Source organism: Perognathus longimembris, chromosome 1, assembly GCF_023159225.1.
Source record: "Perognathus longimembris pacificus isolate PPM17 chromosome 1, ASM2315922v1, whole genome shotgun sequence".
Taxonomy (NCBI): Eukaryota; Metazoa; Chordata; class Mammalia; order Rodentia; family Heteromyidae; genus Perognathus; species Perognathus longimembris.
The window spans coordinates 102,094,730-102,118,230 of NC_063161.1; the positions used below are offsets into that span (position 1 = coordinate 102,094,730).

The following is a 23,501-nucleotide window of genomic DNA, read 5'->3' on the forward strand; positions in this document are numbered from 1 at the left end:
CTACAGCTCTTTTGACTCTGGTTGTTTATTTCATTTTATTTTGTGCTGGTCCTGGGGCTTGAACGCAGAGCTTGGGCGCTGATCCTGAGCCTTTTTGCTCAAGGCTAGGACTGTATCACTTGAGCCACAGCTCTACTTCCAGACTTTTGCTGGTTAATTGGAGATAAGAGTCTCATAAACTTTCTTGCCTGTGAGCCACACTACGGAGCCACAACTTGTTGTTCTGGCTATTTTTAAAGATAGAATCCTGTTGTTTTGCCCAGATAGATTTGGTATGGTTTTCCTATTTACACTTCCCACTGTAGCTGGGTTAACAGGTGTGTCTCCTTGCTTGGATTTTTATTGGTTGACATAGAGTCTTGAGAACTTTTTTTTTTTTTTCCCTGAGCTACTGTTACGATTATAAAACAAGACTGTCTTACCATTTCTGAATGTTAGCATCCAGACAGCCACTTGGCTGCATGGTTCTGGCTCAGTCTCTCTTAGCAAGTTTCTGTTACAATTCTAGTGAGGGCTGCAAATGATTTATTGAGACAACTTAATTGAAACATTAGGAAGATGAAATTTCTCAGTTAACAAAGTACTAAACGGTACTCAGAAGGGTAAATATAGTTCTACCACTTGAGAATCCTCAATGGGATTAAAGGAGATCAAATAAATAGGATTGTTCCAAGCAAATGAACAAAGGCCATGGACAAAGAGCTTCTCATCTCTTAAATATCCCTAGGCTCATCAAAATCAGAAACACTCATAGTAGGCTAGACATAACCCCTAACATTTTCTTTGTAAGAAACAATATCCTGTGAAAAATGCCTGAAGAAAGCTAAACAAGGACACTGTCTGAACCTCGTAGGCAGTAGTGTTGGCCTCGCAGCTTCTCTGAGATGATGTGTATCATCCCCTCTCCATGTGCTTCTGTATCAGAGAATTATACAAAGCAGTTTCTGAGCCCCCTGAAGAATGGTCAGTTAGGCAATTTTTTTTTAAAGACACCTATTTCTATAGCTGACCCTAGACCTGTGCAAATCAGCACACCTTAGGTTGCATCCCAGGAATGTTCATCTTCAATATGATGTCTTGGGAGAATTCTACATATGTCTATAATATTATATTTTCGATATTATTATTTATTTGTATGTTATGTGTATTATATACAAATTATATTTACAGCAATATATTTATATATTATATATGTATATGTATATACATATACATACCTTCACTGAATAGATATGTATATATTCAATATATATGTGTGTATACACACACCTATACATATACATATATGTATAAATATATACACATATACATGTGAACACATATATACATATGTATATATACATACGTGTGTGTGTGTGTGTGTGTGTACGCATTCAGTGAAGGCCAAGAGTCAGGAACTCCTGGATTAGGTTGTACACAACTCCTGAGAACAGAGCCTGGGTCTTGTTCAACTCTACATTCCCAGCTCCTCATCATAGGTAATTAAACCTTTCTGAGCACAGCTGATTTTTACACTCTTCTAGGTGATCAGATTGGATGGATTATTATCATTTTCAGTGGATTCGTCCATTGACAAGTTTTAATCTGAGTGGGCAATAGAAAGTGGGGCCTTATTGGAGGATGTGGGTCACTGGTGGTATACCTTTGAGGAGAATAGTTTGTACCTGCCCACTTTCTCTCTGGATGTGCTTTTCATAAAGCCATAAGGTGTACAGTTTTCATCTGCCCCTCTCTTCACTGGCATATTCTGTCTTATCACCAGACTGGGACAAATGAAGCAAGCCATCTATAGGCTGCAGTCTCTGCAGCCTATCATTCTTTAAGTTGATTTTATTAGGTATTTTATTGCAGTAATGGAAAGGTGACTAATAGAATTGAACTGATTTGGCATAATAGCCGCAAAAAAATTCTAGGTACCTGAGACTGTTGGGTCTTGTGTAGATTTGATGAATTGATCATCTATTGTTTTTGCCTGTTTAGTGTCTCATCTTTCCTCTGATGATAACTTTATTATTTCTTGAGAGAGGTGCTCCATTATTCAACAATTCTTGCCATTAGAGAGGCACTGATACTTTTTTTTTTCCAAAACAGAAGATGAGCATGGGATCCAGACATGGCTATTCAGAGTACCATATTTATAAGTTATAGGATGACTCAGAAACAAATATTTACCAGAACAGGACCTGTGACTTTCTCAAAATTTTCTGGTGTTGTAGGGAAAGAGGTAGCTACTGCTTCCTTCTCTGTTTCTTTTCTTTCCCTGATTTCTTTCTCTCTTCTTTTTTATTGCTCTGTTGCTTCTTCATTTGTTGGTCCTGGGGTTTGAACTCAGCGTGGAGGCACTGTCCTTGAGCTTTTGTGCTCAAGTCTTTATCACCCTCTCACTTTGAGCCACTGTTCCACTTTCCCTTTTTGATGTGGTTAATTGGAAATACTAGCCTTAGGGACTTTCCTGCCAGGCTTTGAATTTTAATCCTTAAATATCAGCCTCCAGAATAGCTAGGATTACAGACGTGAACCATGAGCACCTACTATGGAGCTTCTTCTTCATGGATTTGTGAAGCAATTGGAACATAAGTTTGGATTTTCTAATCAGCATATTTACTTCTTTTTAATCTACTGTCTTCTGTCTGTATAGGTTTGCCTGTTTTGGATATTTCATATAAATGCAACCAATATAATTATGGATATTTATTTGTGGACAGCTTCTTTCACTTAACATAATATTTTCATTAATTTTTATGCTGAATTTTTATTGCTGAATAAATATTATCAGTGCACCTTTCCTTTTTTATTGCTGAGTAATACTTCATTGTACATCACATTTTGACAATCCATTAACTGAATATCTCTTGCCTGAATGAACTGTGATTATTTATTTATTTATTTTTTCCAGTCCTGGGGCTTGTACTCAGGGCCTGGGCACTGCTCCTAAGGCTTCTTTTGGCTCAAGGCTAGCACTCTACCACTTGAGCCACAGCGCCACTTCTGGCCATTTTCTATATATATGACGCTGAGGAATTTGAATCCAGGGCTTCATGCATACAAGGCAAGCACTCTTGCCACTAGGTCATATTCCCAGCCTCCTTGTTTATTAAAACAGATCCTTGCACTGATTTTTACCGTTTGAGTTTGGTTACACTTTTTAATCTGATTCCAGTACCCACTCTTTGCACATACTCCCCTCACCCCATCCTCCACTGTGCATTCTGAAACTTATGCTCTGGGAATTTTAAGTATGGCTACAAAGTTAAGGTAATCAGGATACTGAACTTTTACGTTGGAAGGTAACTGAGTCTTAGAAAGCTTTAAGAAGTGGAATCATCCAATATTCTAGAAAACTTGCACGTGCAGATTTGGAGAATGGAAAAGAGGAAGATGATCTCTCTCTCTTATTGCAACTATATATTCTGAGGTTTAGAGGTTAAGCACAAGGAATATAAACGAAGGGACAGAAAAGGACAAAGCGAGGTGGGTCTCCTAAAATAAGCAATTAGGATGCTACTCTCAGCTTTGCATTTTTTTTCTAGGCTTTCCCCCAAAGACCAAAGGCAATATTTTGCAGGGTTGCAACGCAAAGGAAGGACCATTCCAGCAACGCGCCCAGCTGGGCAAGCGCGCCAGCCCAGCTTGCTCATCTTTCAGGAAAAAAGAGGGGAGGATTTATTATCCTAGCCCCTGGGCTGCCGTTTGTGGTGATGCTGTGGTAGGCAATTCACTGGAATCCTTCGCCTCCTCTGGAGCTCTCCCGCCTCCGGGAAAAACCACAGAAAACCGACTCCGGGAGCCCGCTCCGCGTCCAGGTTCCCAGGCAGCCAGGACGCGCCCCCTCCCTCCTCCCTCCTTTCCACTTTGCGCGCTGTTGCCGGGGGCCTAGGCTCCGCCCACCTCCGCTACTGGCCAATTCAACGCGGTCTAGGCACCGCCCATCTCCAGCGTCGGCCAATGGTAACACGGAGTAGACACCGCCCCGATCTTGAGAGGACCAGTAGAAAGCCTGGTCCGGAGCAATCTGCCGCCCGCCCCGCCCCCGCTCTCTCCACAACTGGGCGGGGAAGCAGAAGGCGGCCACTGGCTCCGCCCCGCTCCCCTCTGACCCCGGTGTCTGGTCTCTCCGTCTTCCTGTTCCAAACCACGTGGACGCGCCGAGGGGCTGCAGGGGATGCGGGGCTAAAAAGCGGCCACCCGGAGCCACCACCGTCACTGTCACCGGGGGTGGGGGTTGGCGGGGGTCGCGATCCGCGTGCCCCATCCGAAGTCGCGGAGTCCCGGGCTCTGGTGGTCGGTGCCTCGGCGTCCGGGCGCGCACATGGCGACCCAGACGCACTCCCTCAGCTACGCGGGGTGCAACTTCTTACGACAGCGGCTGGTCCTGTCCACCCTGAGCGGCCGCCCCGTCAAAATCCGGAAGATTCGGGCCAGAGAGGACAGCCCGGGCCTCCGAGGTAACTGCTTGAGGTGGGCGGCTTGGGAACGGAGTGAGGGGGACCCTGGGAGCCGGCGCGCGGGGGTACGTCCAGAGCCCCCGGGTGCCTCGGGGAGGGGGCGCGCTCGGCCGCGGGGCGACTTCGGGGCTCTGGTAGTAAACAGCTGCACGTTTTCCAGCCTGACGTGTTGTTGCCACAAATCTCGGGCAACTCCCACTCGCGGCGCCTAGCAGTGCTTTTTGCTTTGGCCGCAAACCTCTCCCCAAAAGGAGGGAAAACAGTTTGTGGACTCGAAATGTGATCAAGGAGCTGAGAGAGAGCTTTTGGAGAGGGAAAAAAATACCACTGGTTGGTTCCAACGGCAACACCGACCGCCCCCTGCCCTAGTATTTCTCGGTTGACCCTCGAGCCTCTCTCCTTGGGTGTGAATTTAGGAATTAAAAAAGAAATCGGTATTTGTTTTCATCAGAGATTGTGATTGATAGGCGCAGGAGAGAAGCATTTGGCATAGATTTGTCACTGCGTAGGCCTACTTGTCTTCACTTCAGGAAAGCAGTCAACTATAGATTTTTGCAAGCTCACTTTTTGCCCCACAGAGGTAGATACCAAAAAACCCCAAAACCAAGAAAGAAAGAAAGAAAAAAAAGGAGCATATGTAAGTCTGTACCACATCAAAATAGCTGATGTTTGGCTGGTCCCTTGGAATTATAGGCACATGCCTTTAAAAACTTAGCACTTTCCCCCCCCAACAAATCAGTTAAAAAGCAAAAAAACAAAACCAAGAGTGTGTGGTTAGTCCTAGAAACTTCCTGGGTCAGGATGATATGTTCAACTTTTCTCTGGCTCCTGCTTTAGATGGCCAGCCCATTTTCTCATCCACCTGAATACATTTTTTTGGATAGTTAGATTTCTACCCCCCCCCCTTTTTATGCCAGTACTAGGGCTTGAACCCAGAGCCTCATGCTGTCCCTGAGCTTTTTTTGCTCTATCATTTGAAACACTGGTCCACTTCCTGCTTTTTGCTGGTACTTGGAGGTAAGAGTCTTACATTCTTATGAAGCTGGCTTTACACCACTGTCCTCAAATAGCACCCTGAGTAGCTAGGTTGACAGGTGTCAGCCAGCAGCTGCCCGCTATCTCTGCCTTTCTTTAAGGGAGATTGGTAGCATGTAGTGGGCTGGAATGTCATGTGAGTTGATGAAGGTAGAAGATTGGGAAGGAAAGAACCACAAGATCTCATGTACAGTGATGGTAACCCTGGTGACATTAGGAAAAGCTTGCCCATACAGTTTCTGTGCTTTGTACAACTTAAAAGCTGCATGTGGAAAGCTGGGTGTAGTGATATACATCTATGATTCTAGCACTGTGGAGGCTGAGACAAGAATGCTCGAAAGTATGTGGCCTCCCTGGGCTATGCAGTGAGATCCTGGGAAAGAAGGAAGGAAGGAAGGAAGGGAGGGAGGGGAAGGAAGGGGAAGGAAGGAAAAGCTGAGCAAGTAAAGGAGAGACTACTGACGGATTTGTGCCATGGTCCTCCTTCAACATTTGTCACCCTTATTTTCAGTCTGGCCCTTGTGAAAAGTGATTGATTAATGTTCACATTGGTATTTTTCAACTCTAGCCTGGAGACCTTGCCCCTAAGATGCATACAAGAAGGGCTTCTATTTTCTATGAACACTATTTATTTGTTTTGAATAGCAGTGCCTTGGCATGGAGACTTTTTTCTTTAACAACAAATGCTTGCTATACAATAAAAGTTGTAAGCCCTTGTAGCCTGATGAGAGATATAACCAACAGGCTGTGTTGCTAGTTGTCTCTTTCTGACTCAGATTATGAGAGTTGGAAACAACTAAGGGAATATCCAGTAAAATCTAAAGTAAAATCTGTGTTCAGATGCAAGGATCACATCTCCCCAAAGTGCCTAAACATCCCCCATGGAGTGGACTTTGGGGGTATGGGCATTATTATGGGAGGCCCTCTGCCTCAGGACCATTCTTCCAGAAAAAGTTGATTTATGTGCAAGGATTTTTGAGGGTCATAAGATATGAGAAGTCGTTTCCCTCTGCTCTTCAGTAACTTGCCATTTATGCAGGAAGAAATTAGTAACTTGAAGTAGAAAAAGCTGAGTCTGGCCCAGGGACTTGGTAGAGAGACCTCCCTGAAGTAACAAAGAAAAATGATGGATGTCTTTCTGTATTGGTAGGTAGAATGGAGTGAGTGCTGTGAGGATCATTATAGGTGAAGGAAGTGGTTCTTAATAAAGATGTTGTTTATTTTCTTTATTTTACGGTGGTAAAAGTTGTCATGGTCATAATAGCTTGGCATTTAAGAGTTTAGGTTTTAGACCTTGAATTGAATTCTGGTCTAACTTTTACTTTTTGCTCTTGGACTTTAGGCTATGTCCTTGAACGTTTCTTAGGCTCTACTTCTTTTCATTTGTGTAGGGTGGTTAGTGCTACCTATCATAGGATTATGATGAGGGCTAATACTTAAAAGTATAGTGAGCTGAGCATGGTGGTTTAAGCCCATAATCAGGGGATCATAATTTGAGGACAGCCAAGCACAGAAGTTCTGAGACTCCATCTCACTCAATGGCTGGGAACAGTGGTGTACGTACCTCTGTTATTTTGGGGAAGCACAAGATTGCTCAGGTTGCTCTGAGCATAAACTGAAACACAACCTTGAAAGTGATGAACACAAAAAGGGGCTAGAAGCATGAGACCCTGAGTTCAATCCCTAATAACTGTTGACTATTAGATGTAGTTTGTACTTACTGGGTAAAGTGCTGCTCACTGATATCCCAAATCTGTTCCTGCTTCTATATGGGAACTTTTCGAAAATTTAAAGAGAATTTTATTTTTTCATTTAGATGGCCAATTCTGGTTACTTGTATGTTCTTTGTATAATGCATTGGTTCTCAGCTAGAGATGTATTTGCTCCCCAAAGGGTATTTGGTGGTGTTTGGAGACCTTTTTGGTTATCTTAACTTGAAGTGTTTTGCTACTGGCCCCTAGTAGGCAGAGACCAGGGTACTGTGAATATCCTACAAGGCAGGATAGTCTCCCACAATAAGTAGTCTGCCAAAATGTCAGGTGTGCTGATGTTGAAAATGACTATTTTAATAGTTAAAGCTGTTCTTTTTCCATATCCTTGATGATTAGGAATAGCAGCCTGTGGTATTAAATAAGAAAACTTCCCAAGAGTTAGGTGTGGTGGTGCATATCTGTCATCTCAACACTTGGGAGACTGAGGCAGAAGAATCATGAATTCAAAACCAGCCTGGGCTACATAGAGAATGTGAGGACAGCTTGTGCAGCTTACTGAGTGAGATGTGTCTTAGAGCAGAGCAAAACAAAGCAGAAAAACAAAACAAAAACTGTAAGGATTCTCAAGTGGGTAGACACGGGTCAAACTCTGGGAGTTCACATCATTTGTTAAATAACACTATCTCCTTCCTATCCAGAGAGGTTGTAATTAAGGAGAAGGACCTGAGCCTAAAATTGATGCTAGAATGATTTTAGTGATTGCATATTCACATTGGGCATGGTGGTATACACCTGTAATCCCAGCCCTCTGGAGGCTGAGGCAGCAGGGTTTTGAGTTCTAGGCCATCCTCGGCTACATAGTGAAAGCCATTTATTCTATATCATTATATTCTTCCTGACATTAAAGAGGAATTGTCATTTTGCTGAAGATAAAAATCCAAGATATAGATAGCTTCTGAGTTAAACATTCATTGAGAATCCAGTTAGCTCCAGCCTGGAGGCTTATTTTCCCCTGTCTAACTTCATAACAGTATTATGTACCATTTTTTTTAAAGTATTATACTGACTTTCCACATCAGCATTATAAAGCACTGTCCCAAGTACTTTTATGAATATCATAAGGCCCATGACTTGGAGAGTTCATTTGACTCAAGAGATTGTTTTGAATGTGAAGTCTAAATAGAAAAGAATTCCATGAGAAATATAATTATTTCTGGGAATTGGAGAAGCAATAGACTTGGGCAAGAGCCCTAGTTTAGGTGTCAGGAGGTAAGTCATGTGACTAAGCCTTAGTGTTGCTGCCTGTGAAATTTGAGGAGTTGGTCACCTGGTAGTGCTACACATGGTTTAGGTACATGAGATTCCGATGAGGAAGAGCTAAGTAGAATTTTAATCTACAAAAGCCTTTAAAATGTCCTGGAGAAGCAAGAGTTTGTTGTAAAGGAAAACATTTTTTGGCTACTTGGCTCATTGTTTTGGGGAGAAATCTGGCTGTTCTTAAATTGGATCTTCTGAAAGGAGAATGTATCTATGTTGTTCCCCCCCCCCCCCCCCCGCCCCCTCATTGAGTCCTGGGACTTGGGATTGTTAACTGACAACTTAATTGATTTGGAGTTAGAATGACTTTCAAAATGTTGTGTGGGTTGAGTATTGTCCTGTTGATTAGGACTTTAATATGCCTCTATTGACCATGAAAGCATACTCCCAAGTGATGATTTTTTGGTGGCCCAAAGCATAATATACCTTTTAGAGACAGATGGCAAGAGTTGTAATGGCCTTTTATTAGATGCTGTTAGTTGAAAGTTGTAAAACTCTATTCCTGATCCAACTGTCCACCATCTTACTCTTTAAGCAACACGTTTTCATAGTGGGATAATCATAGACTCCCATACAGTAATAAAATACAACACAGACCCTATGTAGAGTTTATCCTATTATCCCCGCGGGAAACATCTGGTTTTCTTATGATACCTATAATATCATAACCATCCTATTAATACTGATGTAGAAGAAATCCAGAACATTTCTACCACAAATTTCCACTCCGTAGACCATTGGTATTATAGGTATAGCCCTCAACGAGGAGAAACTTTATGTGCTTAGGATGCAGAGTTCAGTGTTGTACTGTGGATGTTTGATTTCATTTTTCTCATAATGCTGCCTATCTTCCTCCAGAGATACTCCCTTTTTTTCAACAAATTTTTTTTCTCAACAAATCTTAAATTGTTATTTTATCACTTTATTGAAGCGCACTAACTTTTGCCTTGATTATTGAGTATCATCTTTTCCTTGCTCATAGCTGGTGCTCTATTACTTGAGTCATTCTTCCTTCAGCCCCTTTCTGAATTTGTTACTCTATTACTCTGTGGGGTCGGGGGAGGGTTGGTCCTGGGTCTTGAATTCAGAACTCTGGCACTGTCCCTGAGCTTTTGTGCTCAGGGCTACCACTTGAGCCACAGCTCTACTTCCGGATATTTTGTGGTTAATTGGAAGTAAGAGTCTCAAGGACATTTCTGCCCAGGCTGGCTTTGAACCATGATCCTTAGATCTCAGCCTTCTGAGTAGCTCTGGGATTATACCAGCTTGTAAAGCACCAGTGCCCAGCTTGCGTTGGTCATTTTCAGGATAAGGGGTTTTGTTTTGAATTGCCCTCAATCATGAGTTTTGGGCATTCTGTATATATTCAGGACTTTTGGCCAATAAGTGATTTGCCAATATTTCTCTCTGTTTCAGTTCTTTATCTTTTATAGATAATAAATTTATAAAAACAGTTATTTAATAAATAATTTTATTTGTTTGTTTTGTTTTTTGCCAGTCCTGGGGCTTGAACTCAGGGCCTGAGCGCTATCCCTGGCATCTTTTTGCTCAAGACTAGCACTCTACCACTTGAGCCACAGCGCCACTTCTGGCTTTTTCTATATATGTGGTGCTGAGGAATCGAAACCAGGGCTTCATGTATACGAGGCAAGCACTTTATCACTAGGCCATATTCCCAGCCCTATAAATAATTTTATAAATAATAAATTTAAAAATAATTTATTTATTTTTGAGACAAGAATTGCAAGGTAGTCCAGGCTGGGTTTTTTTTTTAACCCAGTATTTTTATTATCACAAGGAAGAATTTCTCAATTTATGGCTGAATTTTTGGTTTTAAATGTAAGAACCGATTTCCTAGCCTTAGATCTTGAGCATTCTTAATCTGAAAATGTGAAATCCTCCATAATCTGAGACTCTTTTTTTTTTTTTTTTTTTTTTTTTGGCCAGTCCTGGGCCTTGGACTCAGGGCCTGAGCACTGTCCCTGGCTTCTTCCCGCTCAAGGCTAGCACTCTGCCACTTGAGCCACAGCGCCGCTTCTGGCCGTTTTCTGTATATGTGGTGCTGGGGAATTGAACCTAGGGCCTCGTGTATCCGAGGCAGGCACTCTTGCCACTAGGCTATATCCCCAGCCCCTGAGACTCTTTTTTGATGGCTGACATAGCTCCACAAATGGAGCATTTCACATCTGACATCATGTGACAGGCTAGAGTTAAAATGTTAAGTATACTAAAATGTAAAAACTGACTTTCAAGATATTTATATAAGGGCTGGGACTATGACCTAGTGGTAGAGTGCTTCCTTAGCATGCATGAGGCCTTGGGTTTGATTCCTTAGCACCACATAAACAGAAAAATCCAGAAGTGGCACTGTGGCTCAAGAGGTAGAGTGCTGGCCTTGAGCAAAAAGAAGTGAGGGACAGTGCTCAGGCCCTGAATCCCAAGCCCCAGGACGTCAATAAATAAATAAGGGAAAAAAGAAAAATACATATTTATCTAAGATGCATATGAAACATAAATAAATTTTATGTTTAGGCTTGGGTCCCTTCTTCAAGATATCTTTTTTTGTATGTGTCCACATTCTAAAGTTAAGAAAAAAAATCAGAAATCTAAAACACTTAATTCCAAGCATTTTGAATAAGTGATACCCAATCTGCATGTTTTTCCTGGAAGTTCTATAATTTTTCTAGTTGAGAAGATAGGTGTGTGCCATCATACCAGCTTCTTTCACTGATAAAGAATTTCATGGATTTTTCTAGTTGGGCAAGTCTTGAACTACATCTCCAGAATAGGTAGGATTATAGGCATGAGCCATGAGCGCCTGGCTTTCTAATTTTTAGTTTTCAGAATCATTTTACTTATTCCAGCTTCACATAAATTGCCCTTCCATAGGAATTTTAGAATGAGCGTGTCTAATCTACAGAAAAAGTCTTGCTGTTATTTGCACAAGAATTATGTTAAACGTATGTCAGTTTGGAGAGAACTGATATTTTTGTTGAGTTTCAAATCCAAGAACATAGTCTCCTTTTAAAAATACCATTTTTTTTCTTTCATCAGTGTTATGTAGTTTTCTCCACTCAAGTCCTGTGTATACTGTTGGATTTATACCTTTTTTAAAAGTAGTTGAAATGGAGCAGTATTTTTAAAATGGTCTTTGAGTTAGTATATAGTAATATAGTTGATTTTTTGTATATCTTGTACCCTGCAATCTTGCTTTATTTTTTTATTAGGTAAGGTTTTGTTGATTTGTTTCACTTATTTTTTTTGGGGGGGGGCTGATTTTCTACATTAATAATCATGTTATCTGCAGGTGAGAATAAATATGTATATGTATATAACAAATACATGCATATATGTAAATATATGTAAAAAGTAAATCCATTGTATATATTTATATATAAATCCATATAATATACATATGTATATATAAATATATGAATAAATATGTAAACATAACAGATAATGTGCACATTTATTATATACAGCGTAATTATATAATATACACATATCTATATGTACATACAATGCACACATGTTCTCTATTATATAGTTATGTATATAATTCTATAATCATAATTATAATATAATTAGTTAATAATTATATAATTAAATATAATGGTTTAAATTGTAGTTATATAATATACTATGTTGTAATGTAGTACATAATATATTTAATGTATTATACAGTGTGTTTGCATATATTATATAGATATAGTATGCATATGTATATAAGTATATTATGCATGTGTTTATAATATATAGATTATGGATTTATATCTATATAATTTACTTTTTTATTATCTTTAAATAGTTGTACCTAGGGCTTTCAACATGTCCATTTATGAATATGACACATATTGGTCAATGTCATCCATCCCAACCCATCCCACCCATCCCTCAAGTTACCTACTTTCACATACATACATTGTGTATTATGACTGTGGTAGCTTGCCATTTCTCTCTCCATTCATTTGCCAGGACTAACTTATGTTTTTAGTCCTTATGACTTTTATTTGCTTCTCTCTTATTGTGTTGGGTAGAACTTCAAACACCATATGTTAAGAGTAATAAAAGGAGACATTTTTATCTGTTCCTTATCATGTGAGGGAGGAAGCATATGTTATTTCACCAAATGTGTTACCTATATTATTTATTTATTTATTTTTTTCCCAGTCCTGGGCCTTGGACTCAGGGCCCGAGCACCGTCCCTGGCTTCTTCCCGCTCAAGGCTAGCACTCTGCCACTTGAGCCACAGCGCCGCTTCTGGCCGTTTTCTGTATATGTGGTGCTGGGGAATCGAACCTAGGGCCTCGTGTATCCGAGGCAGGCACTCTTGCCACTAGGCTATATCCCCAGCCCGCTATATTATTTTTTTTAAATTATTGTTTATTTATTTATTTTGCCAGTCCTGTGCCTTAAACTCAGGGCCTGAGCACTGTCCCTGGCTTCTTTTTGCTCAGGGCTAGCATTCTGCCACTTGAGCCACAGCACCACTTCTGGCCATTTTCTATATGTGTGGTGCTGGGGAATCGAACCCAGGGCTTCATGTATACAAGGCCAGCACTCTTGCCACTAGGCCATATTCCCAGCCCCACCTATATTATTTTTTATAGATGGCTTTTTTTATTAAGTTGAGCGATTTCCCTTTTATTACTGTTTTTCTGTGTTATTTAAAATCATGAATGAGTGTTACATTTAAAATCATGAGTGGGGTTATATTTTAACAAATGTTTTCTCTTTCACAATTGATGCACTTACATGATTTTTCTTTTTTAACTTGTTAATATGGTATATCATGTTGATTGAAATAATGAAGTAGCATTTTGTTTTATTTTATACAGTGCTGAATTTTATTTGCTAATATTTTCCTGAGGATTTATGTGTGTGTATTTGTGAACGGTATGGGTCTGTAGGTCTTTTATAGTGTGTTGGTCTGAATTTCCTATCAACATAATACTAGTTTAAAATAAATTGGAAATGTGTCTTGTGTTTTCTGGAAAAGATTGTGGGTGAGAATTGATTCTAATTCTTTTTAAATGTTAATGATAGAATTTTCCAGTGAAGTCTTTTGGGCCTACGGGTTTTTAGCCTCCTTACTTTCTGAATAGTTACCGTGTTACCGAAATTAGTTATGTCATATTGGATGAGTTGTAGTTTATATTTTTGGGAGAAGGGTCGATTTTATCCAAATTTAGTTGTCTAGAGTTGTCTATAATATTTCTTTGTTATTTGTCCTTTAGATGTCTGTAGGATCTGTAGTGCTGTAGTGGTATACTTATTTTAGTCTTGATATTAATATTTGTGTCCTCCTTTGCCTCTAATTTTTGTTGTCTTTTTAAAGAACCAGCTCTTAACTAGGCCGGTTGGTGGAGAGCTTGCCTCACATGTATGAGGTCCAGGGTTTGATTCCCCAGTGGCACCCACATACACGCATACATGCACTTAGGAAGCAGCATGAATTTTGTTTCAATGGCAGCAAATTTTGTCTTGTTTTTCTGTTTTCAATTACATCTGTCTCTGCTTGTACCTCTTTTTTTTTTTGCAGCACTGGGTGTGAATTCAAGGTCTCTTCTTGCTAGGTAGCCACTCTGCCACATGAGGCATGTCCTCAGCCCTTTTTAAATTTTTGCCCTTTTAAGTTATTTTCTGATAGGAGGTTATTCTTCCCCTGCCCCCCCCCCCCCCGCCCCTGTCAGCTTCAGGCTATTGTCCTCTTACCTATAGCCCCTTGCATAAGTAGGGTGACAGGTGTGCATCACTGTGTTCTCTTTGTTGGTTGAGATGGGGTCTTGACAACAGGCTAGGCTTGAACTGACTCCTAATCTTACATGTTTGCTGCTTAGTGGGTTCTTGGTAAATCTAAAAAATTTTAAATCACTTAGCCTTAATACTTTGAAACTTCTTCCTCAATACTGTATGAGTGTTTCTTTGTACAATGAAGTAAAATTCTTTTCAAAACTTTTGTCTTTGAGATATTGTCTTACTGTGTAGAGCAGTCTGATGTCCAATTCCTGAAGCTTCTGCCTCAGATTTTCTACTGTTAGAAGTAAGGTTAGAGGCATATATTGCCTCATCATCTGATTGAAAATATTTAAAATTGTCACATAGTATGAAGATCTACTGTAGATTTTTATGTTTTGTTTGTTTTTTTGTAGGTCATGGGGTTTAAACTCAGGGCCTGAGAGCTGTCCCTGAGCTCTTTTTGCCCTACCATTTTGAGCCACAGCACCACCTCCCATTTTCTGGGGTAGTTAATTGGAGATAATAGTCGCTTGGACTTTCCTGCTGGATCTGGTTTTGAACCAAGATCCTCAAAGCTAGAATTATAGGAGTGAGCTACCAGCACTTGCTTGGCTTAATGTAGTCTGTTTGAAAGCAGTTTTAAAAGGCTTCTTATTGCATTCCAGTATCTTTATTTGTATTGTTAGTGAAATTTTTAGCATTAAAAATACTGTGCACATGGTTTAAAATTCATAGGGAGGAAAAGAGTTTATAGAGTCTGTCAGGCTGTCTTGTAATACTTTCTTTGGGTGGGCTGATACTAAGGCTTGAACGCAGGGCCACTCTTGCTTAGCCTTTTCACTCAAGGCTAGTGCTATTCCAATTCTGACTCAAAAAAATTTTATTTTTATTTTTTTGCCAGTCCTAGGGCTTGAACTTGGCCTCTCTGTGCTCAAGGCTAGCACTCTACCACTAAAGCCACTATGCCACTTCGGCTTTTTCTGAGTAGTTTATTGGAGATAAGAGTCTCATGGACTTTCCTTCTTGAGCTGGCTTTGAATTGTGATCCTCAGATTTCAGCCTCCTGAGTAGCTAGGATTACAGGTGTGAGCTACTGGTGCCTGGCTCTAATTCGTCTTTTTGCAGGTTAGCTAGACATAAGAGTTTCATAGACTTTTCCTACCCTTGATAGTGTAGAACCCTTGAGTAGCTAGGATTATGGATATAAGCCACTAGTGCCTGGATGTCTTTTAATCTTGACTCTGAAGCATCTTGTATTGCAAATGTGTTCTATTTTTCATATAACACACACACATTCATTTTTTTTTACCTAACTCATCATCATTTGTTTTTTTCATTCACTATATGTTGAAGATGACTTATAGAGGTATAGCATATTTAAAAAATATTTCAATGATTCTAAGGCTGCTGAGTGTCTTGATATGTGGGTATGGCAAGATTTACCTCATGGGTCGTCAAGTATTTGTAGACATTTGAATTAGAATATTTTCAGTGGTGAGTATTGAACTCAGGGCCTTGCAAATGCTAGGTAAGTTCTTTACCGTTCAGCTAAATTCTCAGTCCTGGTCATTTTGTGACAAGGTTTCACTGTGTAGCTCAGGCTAGCCTCAAACTTGAGATCTTCCTGCCTCCATGCTGGAATTTTCCTTTGAAGTGCTAGAATTAAAGATTGTCTTTGTTTTTAAAGTACAGATTCCTAGGCTTTATTTTACCTGGCCCTTTTTTTGGGACATCATTTTGCCTTTTGTGTTTTGTCCTTGCTTATCTGGAGGTTTACTTGGAAAGGGGATGCTGGGCATGGGAACTAGTATTTAATGACTCCCCAGTTTGATGGTCCTAATAGTTAAAAACAGACTTAAAATTGTTGTGCCAAGTCGCAAGACCACCACCAAGAAGACCATCGAGACTCAGACATTCCGAAATGCAAAAGCAAGGCAAGGCTTTATTTAAGCGAGCTGCAACTTGGGCCTCGTCCAACCCACCGACACAGCGGAGGTTAGGAGGAAGCCCCGAGCTGTGATTACACAGGACTTATAAAGGCAGAGAACAAAGTTACAACAATCAGGTGTTCAAGCAAGCAAGATTAGGACACAGGTACAAATCTGATTGGCTCAGGGTTCGATTCTAGGGGTGGTCAGAGTTAAGCATTCCCAGCGGTTAGAGTTCTAGACCGATTGGGCCCTAATGGGCTTGTCCTGGGTCTGCTCACAGGGCCTGCTTATCTCAGGTTCGCGTGGTAAAGTGGGGTTCACGTGGTTAAATGGGGCCTGACTTCAAAGTCTGGCACTTCATAATATCAGAACATTACTTAAAAAATAAGAACCTTAATGGATTGTGAAGTAATGTGTATATAAACTTCATCCAGATTAGAAAATACAACCTTGCCAACATCCATACCTGTCAACCATTGTACCAAGTGGTAGCCACATCCTAACTTAAAATATGGCATGTACTTTCTATACTTTTATAACCTTATGTATTCTTACACAACATAGTAAACTTTTTTTGAACTTTTACCCCCTAAGTTTTCGATCTGTGATATGTTTCATACCCCAGGAGCTGTCTTGGAGGGGAGAGTCCAAATGTATGGAAAGTGAGTGGAGAAGGAATCCTAGGCATCTTGGCTTAATGAAGTTTCACGACTTGGCTCTTACTATTATTAAGTGAACTTGAGATCTGTTTTGTACCAGGTGATGGAGCTCTATTTTCACTGTTGATAGGACTCTAGAACTAGCTGGGAGTCTGGTTCTTTGAAATACTGCCTTGGAAGTACTTGTTGACAGTGACCTGGGATGGTCTTGTGGAGGTCTCTTTGGGTGTCTATTCTCTTCCTATTGTAGTTCTTGTTGAGCATTTCTGACTGTGGATTGCAAAGCAAAACAAAGCATTTCTAATGTAATACTTTTTTTTTCTTTGCTGACTTTCCTGTCTTCATGTGTAAAAGATATGGGGTTTTAATTTTAGTCCTTATTTGTAAGTATTTGTTCCTTCCTCATTCAGGTACCTGAAAAACTTGAGCAAATAAGGCCTGTCTTCCTTCCTTCCTTCCTTCCTTCCTTCCTTCCTTCCTTCCTTCCTTCCTTCCTTCCTTCCTTCCTTCCTTTCTTCCCTCCCTCCCTCCTCTTTCCCTCCTCCCTTCCCTTTATCCCCTCCCTCCCTCCTCTCTTTCTTTCTTCATTTCTTTCTTTCTTAAGTTCTTTGTCTTTCTCTCTCTCTCCCTCCTCCTTCCTCCCTTTCCTCTCTTCTCTCCTTCCTCCCCTGCTTCCCTTCCCCCAAGAATATAGAATATTCTGTAGGAAAGGACCTGAGACATAATTTTAATTCAATTCCATAGTGCAGTGTTTTCAAAATTTTTTTGTGATGGGGCTACGCATCCCACAACCTATTATGTGTACAAATAAAGGCCCAATTGAAGCCAAATTTCATGACCAGCTAGCAGTCTTAGTATATACAGTTAAACAGTCTTAGTATATACAGTTACTCTGAATATGTTCCAAGACCCCAGTGATGCTTTAAACTCTGCCTACACAGTACTCAAGGCATTCCTTTTTTTTTGTTGCTGTTTTGTTTTATTTTACTTTTTTGCTTCCTGAGATATAAGTCCCACTGTGTAGCCCAGACTTGCTTAGAACTCAACTATGTAACAAGCCGGTCTCAAACTCTTGATCCTCCTGCTTCAGCCTCCCACATGTTGGGATTAATCACCATCATACCCAGATATACTCCCCCCCCCATTATACATACTTATAATGCTAGCTTTGGCATATCCAAATTCCTAGAATCCTACTCTAGTGCTCTGGGGCTATTGTTAAAGATCAATTGAACAGAAGTACTGGGGTACCGTGATGGGATCTGCTATCACTGAAGTGTCTTCTAAGTGGAGAATGGGTGTGGGAAGGATATATGGTTTGCGTTTGCATATTGCTGGACCTAGGGAAGATTTCCTAGACAGAGGGAGAACAGTCATTTATTTCTGAAATTTTCCAGTTAGTCTTTACTGACTTTGGTTGTCTGTGGGTTAAGTGAAACTGGAAAATGAAATGGCAGATATAAGGGAATCTGTCCATTCTGTTCTAGTTTTATTAAAAAGAAATGTTGATTGTTATCCATTTAATGGGCTGGATGATCCTTTAGTGGGTCGCTGCTTGCAATTTAAAACCTACCATGCCTTTTCTGGAAGTCATTGCTTGACTTCTTTTAGAAATAGAGCCAGGCATTAGTGGTTGATGCCCATAATCTAGCAACTCAGGAGGCTAAGATCTGAAGAACACAATTCAAAGACAGCCTGGATAGGAAAGTCTGAGAGATTCTTATCATGAATAAATTGCCAAGAAAAGAGCTGCAAGTGACACTGTGTTCCAGAGTGGTAGCTCACTACCTTGAGCAAAAAGAGCTCCACAACCGACAATTTTTTTTTAAAAAATAGGGCTTTAATATAATATTACTGTTACTGTTTTGGTAGTGGGCGGTACTAGTTGTGGGGCTTGAACTCAGGGCTTGTTCCTGAGCTCTTTTTGCTCAAGGCTAGCCCTCTACCCCTTTGAGCCACAGCATCACTTTGGGTTTTCTGAGTATTTTATTGGAGATAAGAGGACTCTCTTGTGTGGGCTGACTTTGAACCATGATCCTCAGATCTCAGCCTTCTGAGTAGCTAGGATTACAGGCGTGAGCCACCGGCACCCAACTGAAACACCTTTGTAATGAAACCAAAAAAAGAACTAATGATCTCTTCCTGTCTGTGAGACACCATTTAATTTCTACTTAATGGTTTTCTGTTTAATTGCTCCTCTCGGTTATTTTGGAGCAAGAGGGGTTTTAATTGTAAAACCTCTTTACTTGCTGCTGTTTCTGTCTTATTTGGCCATCCTGAAGCCAAAGAACAGGTCTTTTATGGATTTTATGCTGCTGAAATTAACATTCTTTTAGGTTGCTGGTGGAGTTGCTATTTTGTATGAAATGTGAAAGCTGAAATATTTCCATCAGTTCTACTAACCATATATCCTAGCCAGTGCTTCCCACTGCTTCAGATTCCTCACCCAGTTCCAGAGAAAAACCCAGATGTGATGCTGTCCTTTCCTGCAGAATCTGGACCAAATATGCTTTCTGGAAATAGTACCTTAACACCAGATCAATGTATTTCCTCTTTTTCTCACAGATTTTGAAGCCAGCTTCATAAGGCTGTTAGACAAAATAACTAATGGCTCTCGAATCGAAATAAACCAAACAGGTAAGCTCTTTTTTTGTCCATTCCTGTAAACCCCTCCCTGTACTTTTCAAGCAGACACTCTACCATTTGAGCCACCCCACCAGTCTGGTTCTTACTCTTTTTAGTGATATAAATACTGTATCATGTTGAAATTTTTACTGTACACATAAGCCATTTTAGATTAGACCATGTGGAAGTACTTTTGGGATTATTCGTGAGTCAATAGTATAGGTAAATTTATCATTAAAATACCAGTTAAGGAGCTGGGCACTAGTGGCTCATGCCTGTAATCCTAGCTACTTAGGAGGCTGAGATCTGAGCATTGTAGTGGTTCTAACCCAGAAGCCAGCTTGGGTAGGAAAGTCGCTGTGAGACTCTTATCTCCAATAAACTACCAGAAAACCTGAAGTGGTACTGTGACTTAAAGTGGTATAGGGATAGTCTTGAGCTGAAGAGCTCAGGGACAGTGCCCAGGCCCAGAGTTCAAGCCCCATTACCAACAAAAACAAACAAAAAACCAGTTCAGGTAGAAAGGCTTATTAATTTCTTCTTTTGTTATATGATTGGCCAGAGGTGCACATGAAACCTCCCAATTTAAGTAGCATTCATATGATTTAAGGAAGGCAAATAACTGAAAATTATCAGATGATTGACAAGCCAGTTCCCCATTTTTTTTTTATGCCTGTCCTGGGGCTTGAACTGAGGGCATAGGTGCTATCCCTGAGTTTTTTTGCCCAAGGCTAGTACTCTACTACTCAAGCCACAGCTCTACTTCTGACTTCTTAGAAGTACATAGGAGATAAGAGTCTCCTGGATTTTCCTGCCAGGGCTGGCATTGAACCATGATCCTCAGATCTCAGCCTCCTGTATTACATTCATGAGCCACCAGTGTCTAACCATTCTTTTTATCCTAGCTTCTCACTACCCCGAGTTCAAGCCCCAGTATTAGTACACAAAAACAACAAAAAATATGTGTAACATTTATGCAAAGCTTCTCAAAGTCCATTTGTTTAGTATTAAGTTCTTACATAAAACTGAGTTTGTATGTACTGAAATTTATTTTAAAGTTTGTCTCTTAAAATAGATTTGTACAAATAGATACACAAAATGTGAAAGTTCCTTTACTTCTATTCTTTTTGTTTTTACTTTTTTTATTGTTATTGTAAAGGTTACGTAGGTAATAAGTACATTTCTTTCTGAACAGTATCACCTATTCCCTCATTTTCTCTCAGTTTTTCTTCTCAACTCCCCTCCCCCACAAGTTTTATCATTCATTTTCAAAATAGTGTCTAGTATCACTGCTGAATTTTGTTCACCCTTTGTCCCACTATTTCTTTGTTCTCCTTTACTCTCCCCCAAACAGATAGACTTACATATAAGTCAAAAGGTACAGAAATAAAAAATGGTGACTAAGGAGAGGAACAAAAAAGAAGCAAAATAACATAAAAACTCTTGTTTCCATTTCTTGGGAGTTCATTTGGATAAACACCATTTTATATGATCATATGCCCATAGCTATTGAACCTTTGTGATCCTTCTAAGAATATCCTCCTTTGGACTCATTGTGTGAATGTCTAGAGGTAGTTTATCATGTCCAGGTCTATTTTTTTTTTTGTTTTTGTTTTTTACCATCCAGTGTCTTTAACTTGTAGATTTATAGGAACTTTCCAGTTACAACAAATGGACCTCTATTCTCTTTTAAGACCCTTCTCCAGGGATAGCCATTGTCACAGCATTAGCTTACATGGGCACCTATACAAACCCAACCCATTAGGAGGGTCATGTTTTTCATGTTGTTCTGCAACTAGAGTTTTTTTAGTAGCATGAGTGTCTAAGAGCTTTTCTTGCTGCAGGAACTGTTCTACCACCTTACTTCTATGGGGATGGATAATAATAGATGTAACTACTACTTATGCTACACTTTTTACTATTATAAGAGAACATGGCAAACATCCTGTGGTTGGCTCCATGAACGCCCTATCTATATTCTTTTTTTTTTTTTTTTTTGTCTATTTGTTTGTTTTTTGCTCTTCCTGGGCTTGGACTCAGGGCCTGAGCACTGCCCCTGGCTTCTTTTTGCTCAAGGCTAGCATTCTGTCACTTGAGCCACAGCACCACTTCTGGCCATTTTCTAGTATGTGGTGCTGGGGAATCAAACCCAGGGCAATCATTCTTACCACTAGGCCATATTCCCAGCCCCTCTATATTTATAGTCTATAAATTTCTGGCTTTTCTCATATGTTGGCTTTCTTTCTTTTTTAATTTTTTTTTGGTGCCAGTCCTGGGGCTTGGTCTCAGGGCCTGGGCACTGTTGCTGAGCTCAAAGCTAGCACCTTACCACTTTGTCCCACAGCTCCACTTCCAGCTTTTTGGTGGTTAATTGGAGATAAGAGCCTCATGAACTTTCCTGCCTAGGCTAGCTTTGACTGTGATCCTCAGATCTCAGCCTCCTGAGTAGCTAGGATTACAAACAGAGCCATTGGTTCCCAGCCAAGATTTTTTTTTTGTAATTTATTTATTAATTAAACACAAATTTTTTGACAAGTGTTGTGCAAAAAGGGTACAGTTACATAGTAGGGCAGTGTGTACATTTCTTGTGATATCTTACATCCTGTTTTTCTTTCCGTTCCCTAGGTCAGGTAGACATATATACAATATACAATGTACCAAGAACATATACAATAGCCACGTGGCCTAGGCCCAAGAAAATTCTGCTAGGGCTTTAAATGTAATGTCGATATTAGATAATATGTCGACAGTAGTCTTATATGAATGTACATAGATAGCTTTTGAGCTATTGTATTCCACTGAGAGGTCAATTTTTGACCTTTATATGTTGAGTAGTTGTTTGGTTTTAGTTACATAATGTTGGGTCACTGACCCAATCCTGTGGGAAATACCATTTGACAAGCAGTTTTTGGTTTCATAGACCTGGTTTCTACTGACTCTCCATCACCCCTTCTTAACAATCATATATCAGGGAGATCATGCCCCTTTGTTTTCTGTGTTCTAGGCTTGTCTTGCTCAACATTATTTGTTCAAGTTCTGACCATTTCCCCGTGAATAACAATATTTCACCATTCCTAATCGCTATGTAGTATTCCATTGTGTATAGGTACCATATTTTTTGGATCCATTCATCTGTGGAGGGGCATCTGAGTTGTTTCCATATTTTGTCTATTGTGAATTGTGCAGCGATAAACATGGAAGTACAAATGTCTTTTTGATATCTTGGGACCTGCTGTTCAGGATAGATGCCTAGGAGTGGTATGGCCCAGCCAAGATTTTTTTTTAAAAATCATTTTTTAGCGATTCAGAAGGTAGATTATTTTATTCTCTAGTCAGATAAACTATATATAAGTCCAGTAAGAAAATTGGTAGATGGAAGTGGAAGTGTGGCTCAATTGGTATACCATCAGACTTGAGCTAAAAAAAAGCCAAGCAAGGCTACTGGTTCAAACCCAGAACTAGCACAAATTAAAAAAAAAAAAAAAAGAAACAAACAAACAAAATAAGTCAGGATAATGAAGAACATCCACTAATGCTATGAAATAATTTATAATCTTTCCATTTACTAATACGAAATGGAAATAGCTACCACAAATAGTGTGGAATGCCACAAAGCCCTGGCTTTTCTTGGGGATCTTGTTTGGCAAATAAAATGTGTGAACACTCATGTCAAGGGCCTAGAGATTGCAGGCTGCTGTAGAATGATTTAAGACCACCTACAGTCAGCATGATCTGAGACAGTGCCACAAGGAGGCATGGGTGCCCCTAAGGCGCCCTCCTCTGTGCCCTGCTGTGACTTTGGCAACTTAGACAGCTTGGGAGAGTTTTAATTTATTACTGTCTATTAAATTACGCTCACAGTTTATTACTGTTACAGAGGCTTGACAGTAGTGAGTCAGCTTTTGGAGTGAAGTGTGGCTTCTCAGGGATGGCATTTTGAACTCCCTTGGATGCCCTTGTCAGATTTTTCCCTTAGGACAACTTACTGCCTTCGTTGCCTTGTGACACTTGGTTTTGTTCCTGCTGCATCTGGCTGTT

The 23,501-nt window shown here is 40.1% G+C and overlaps 1 protein-coding gene across 2 annotated transcripts in view; it reads left to right on the top strand.

The window, feature by feature from the left end:
- Positions 1-4,092: 4,092 nt before the first annotated feature.
- Positions 4,093-23,501, top strand: part of Rcl1 (RNA terminal phosphate cyclase like 1) — a 56,710-nt gene continuing 37,301 nt past the window's right edge. Inside the window, exons 1-2 of one of the 2 annotated variants that reach the window (XM_048329282.1) lie at positions 4,093-4,445; positions 19,404-19,475. In XM_048329282.1, the coding sequence (XP_048185239.1) occupies positions 4,310-4,445; positions 19,404-19,475 (208 nt within the window). In that variant the 5' untranslated portion in view covers positions 4,093-4,309. The remainder of the gene's footprint in view (positions 4,446-19,403; positions 19,476-23,501) is intronic. The other variant, XM_048330046.1, reaches the window with a different exon arrangement.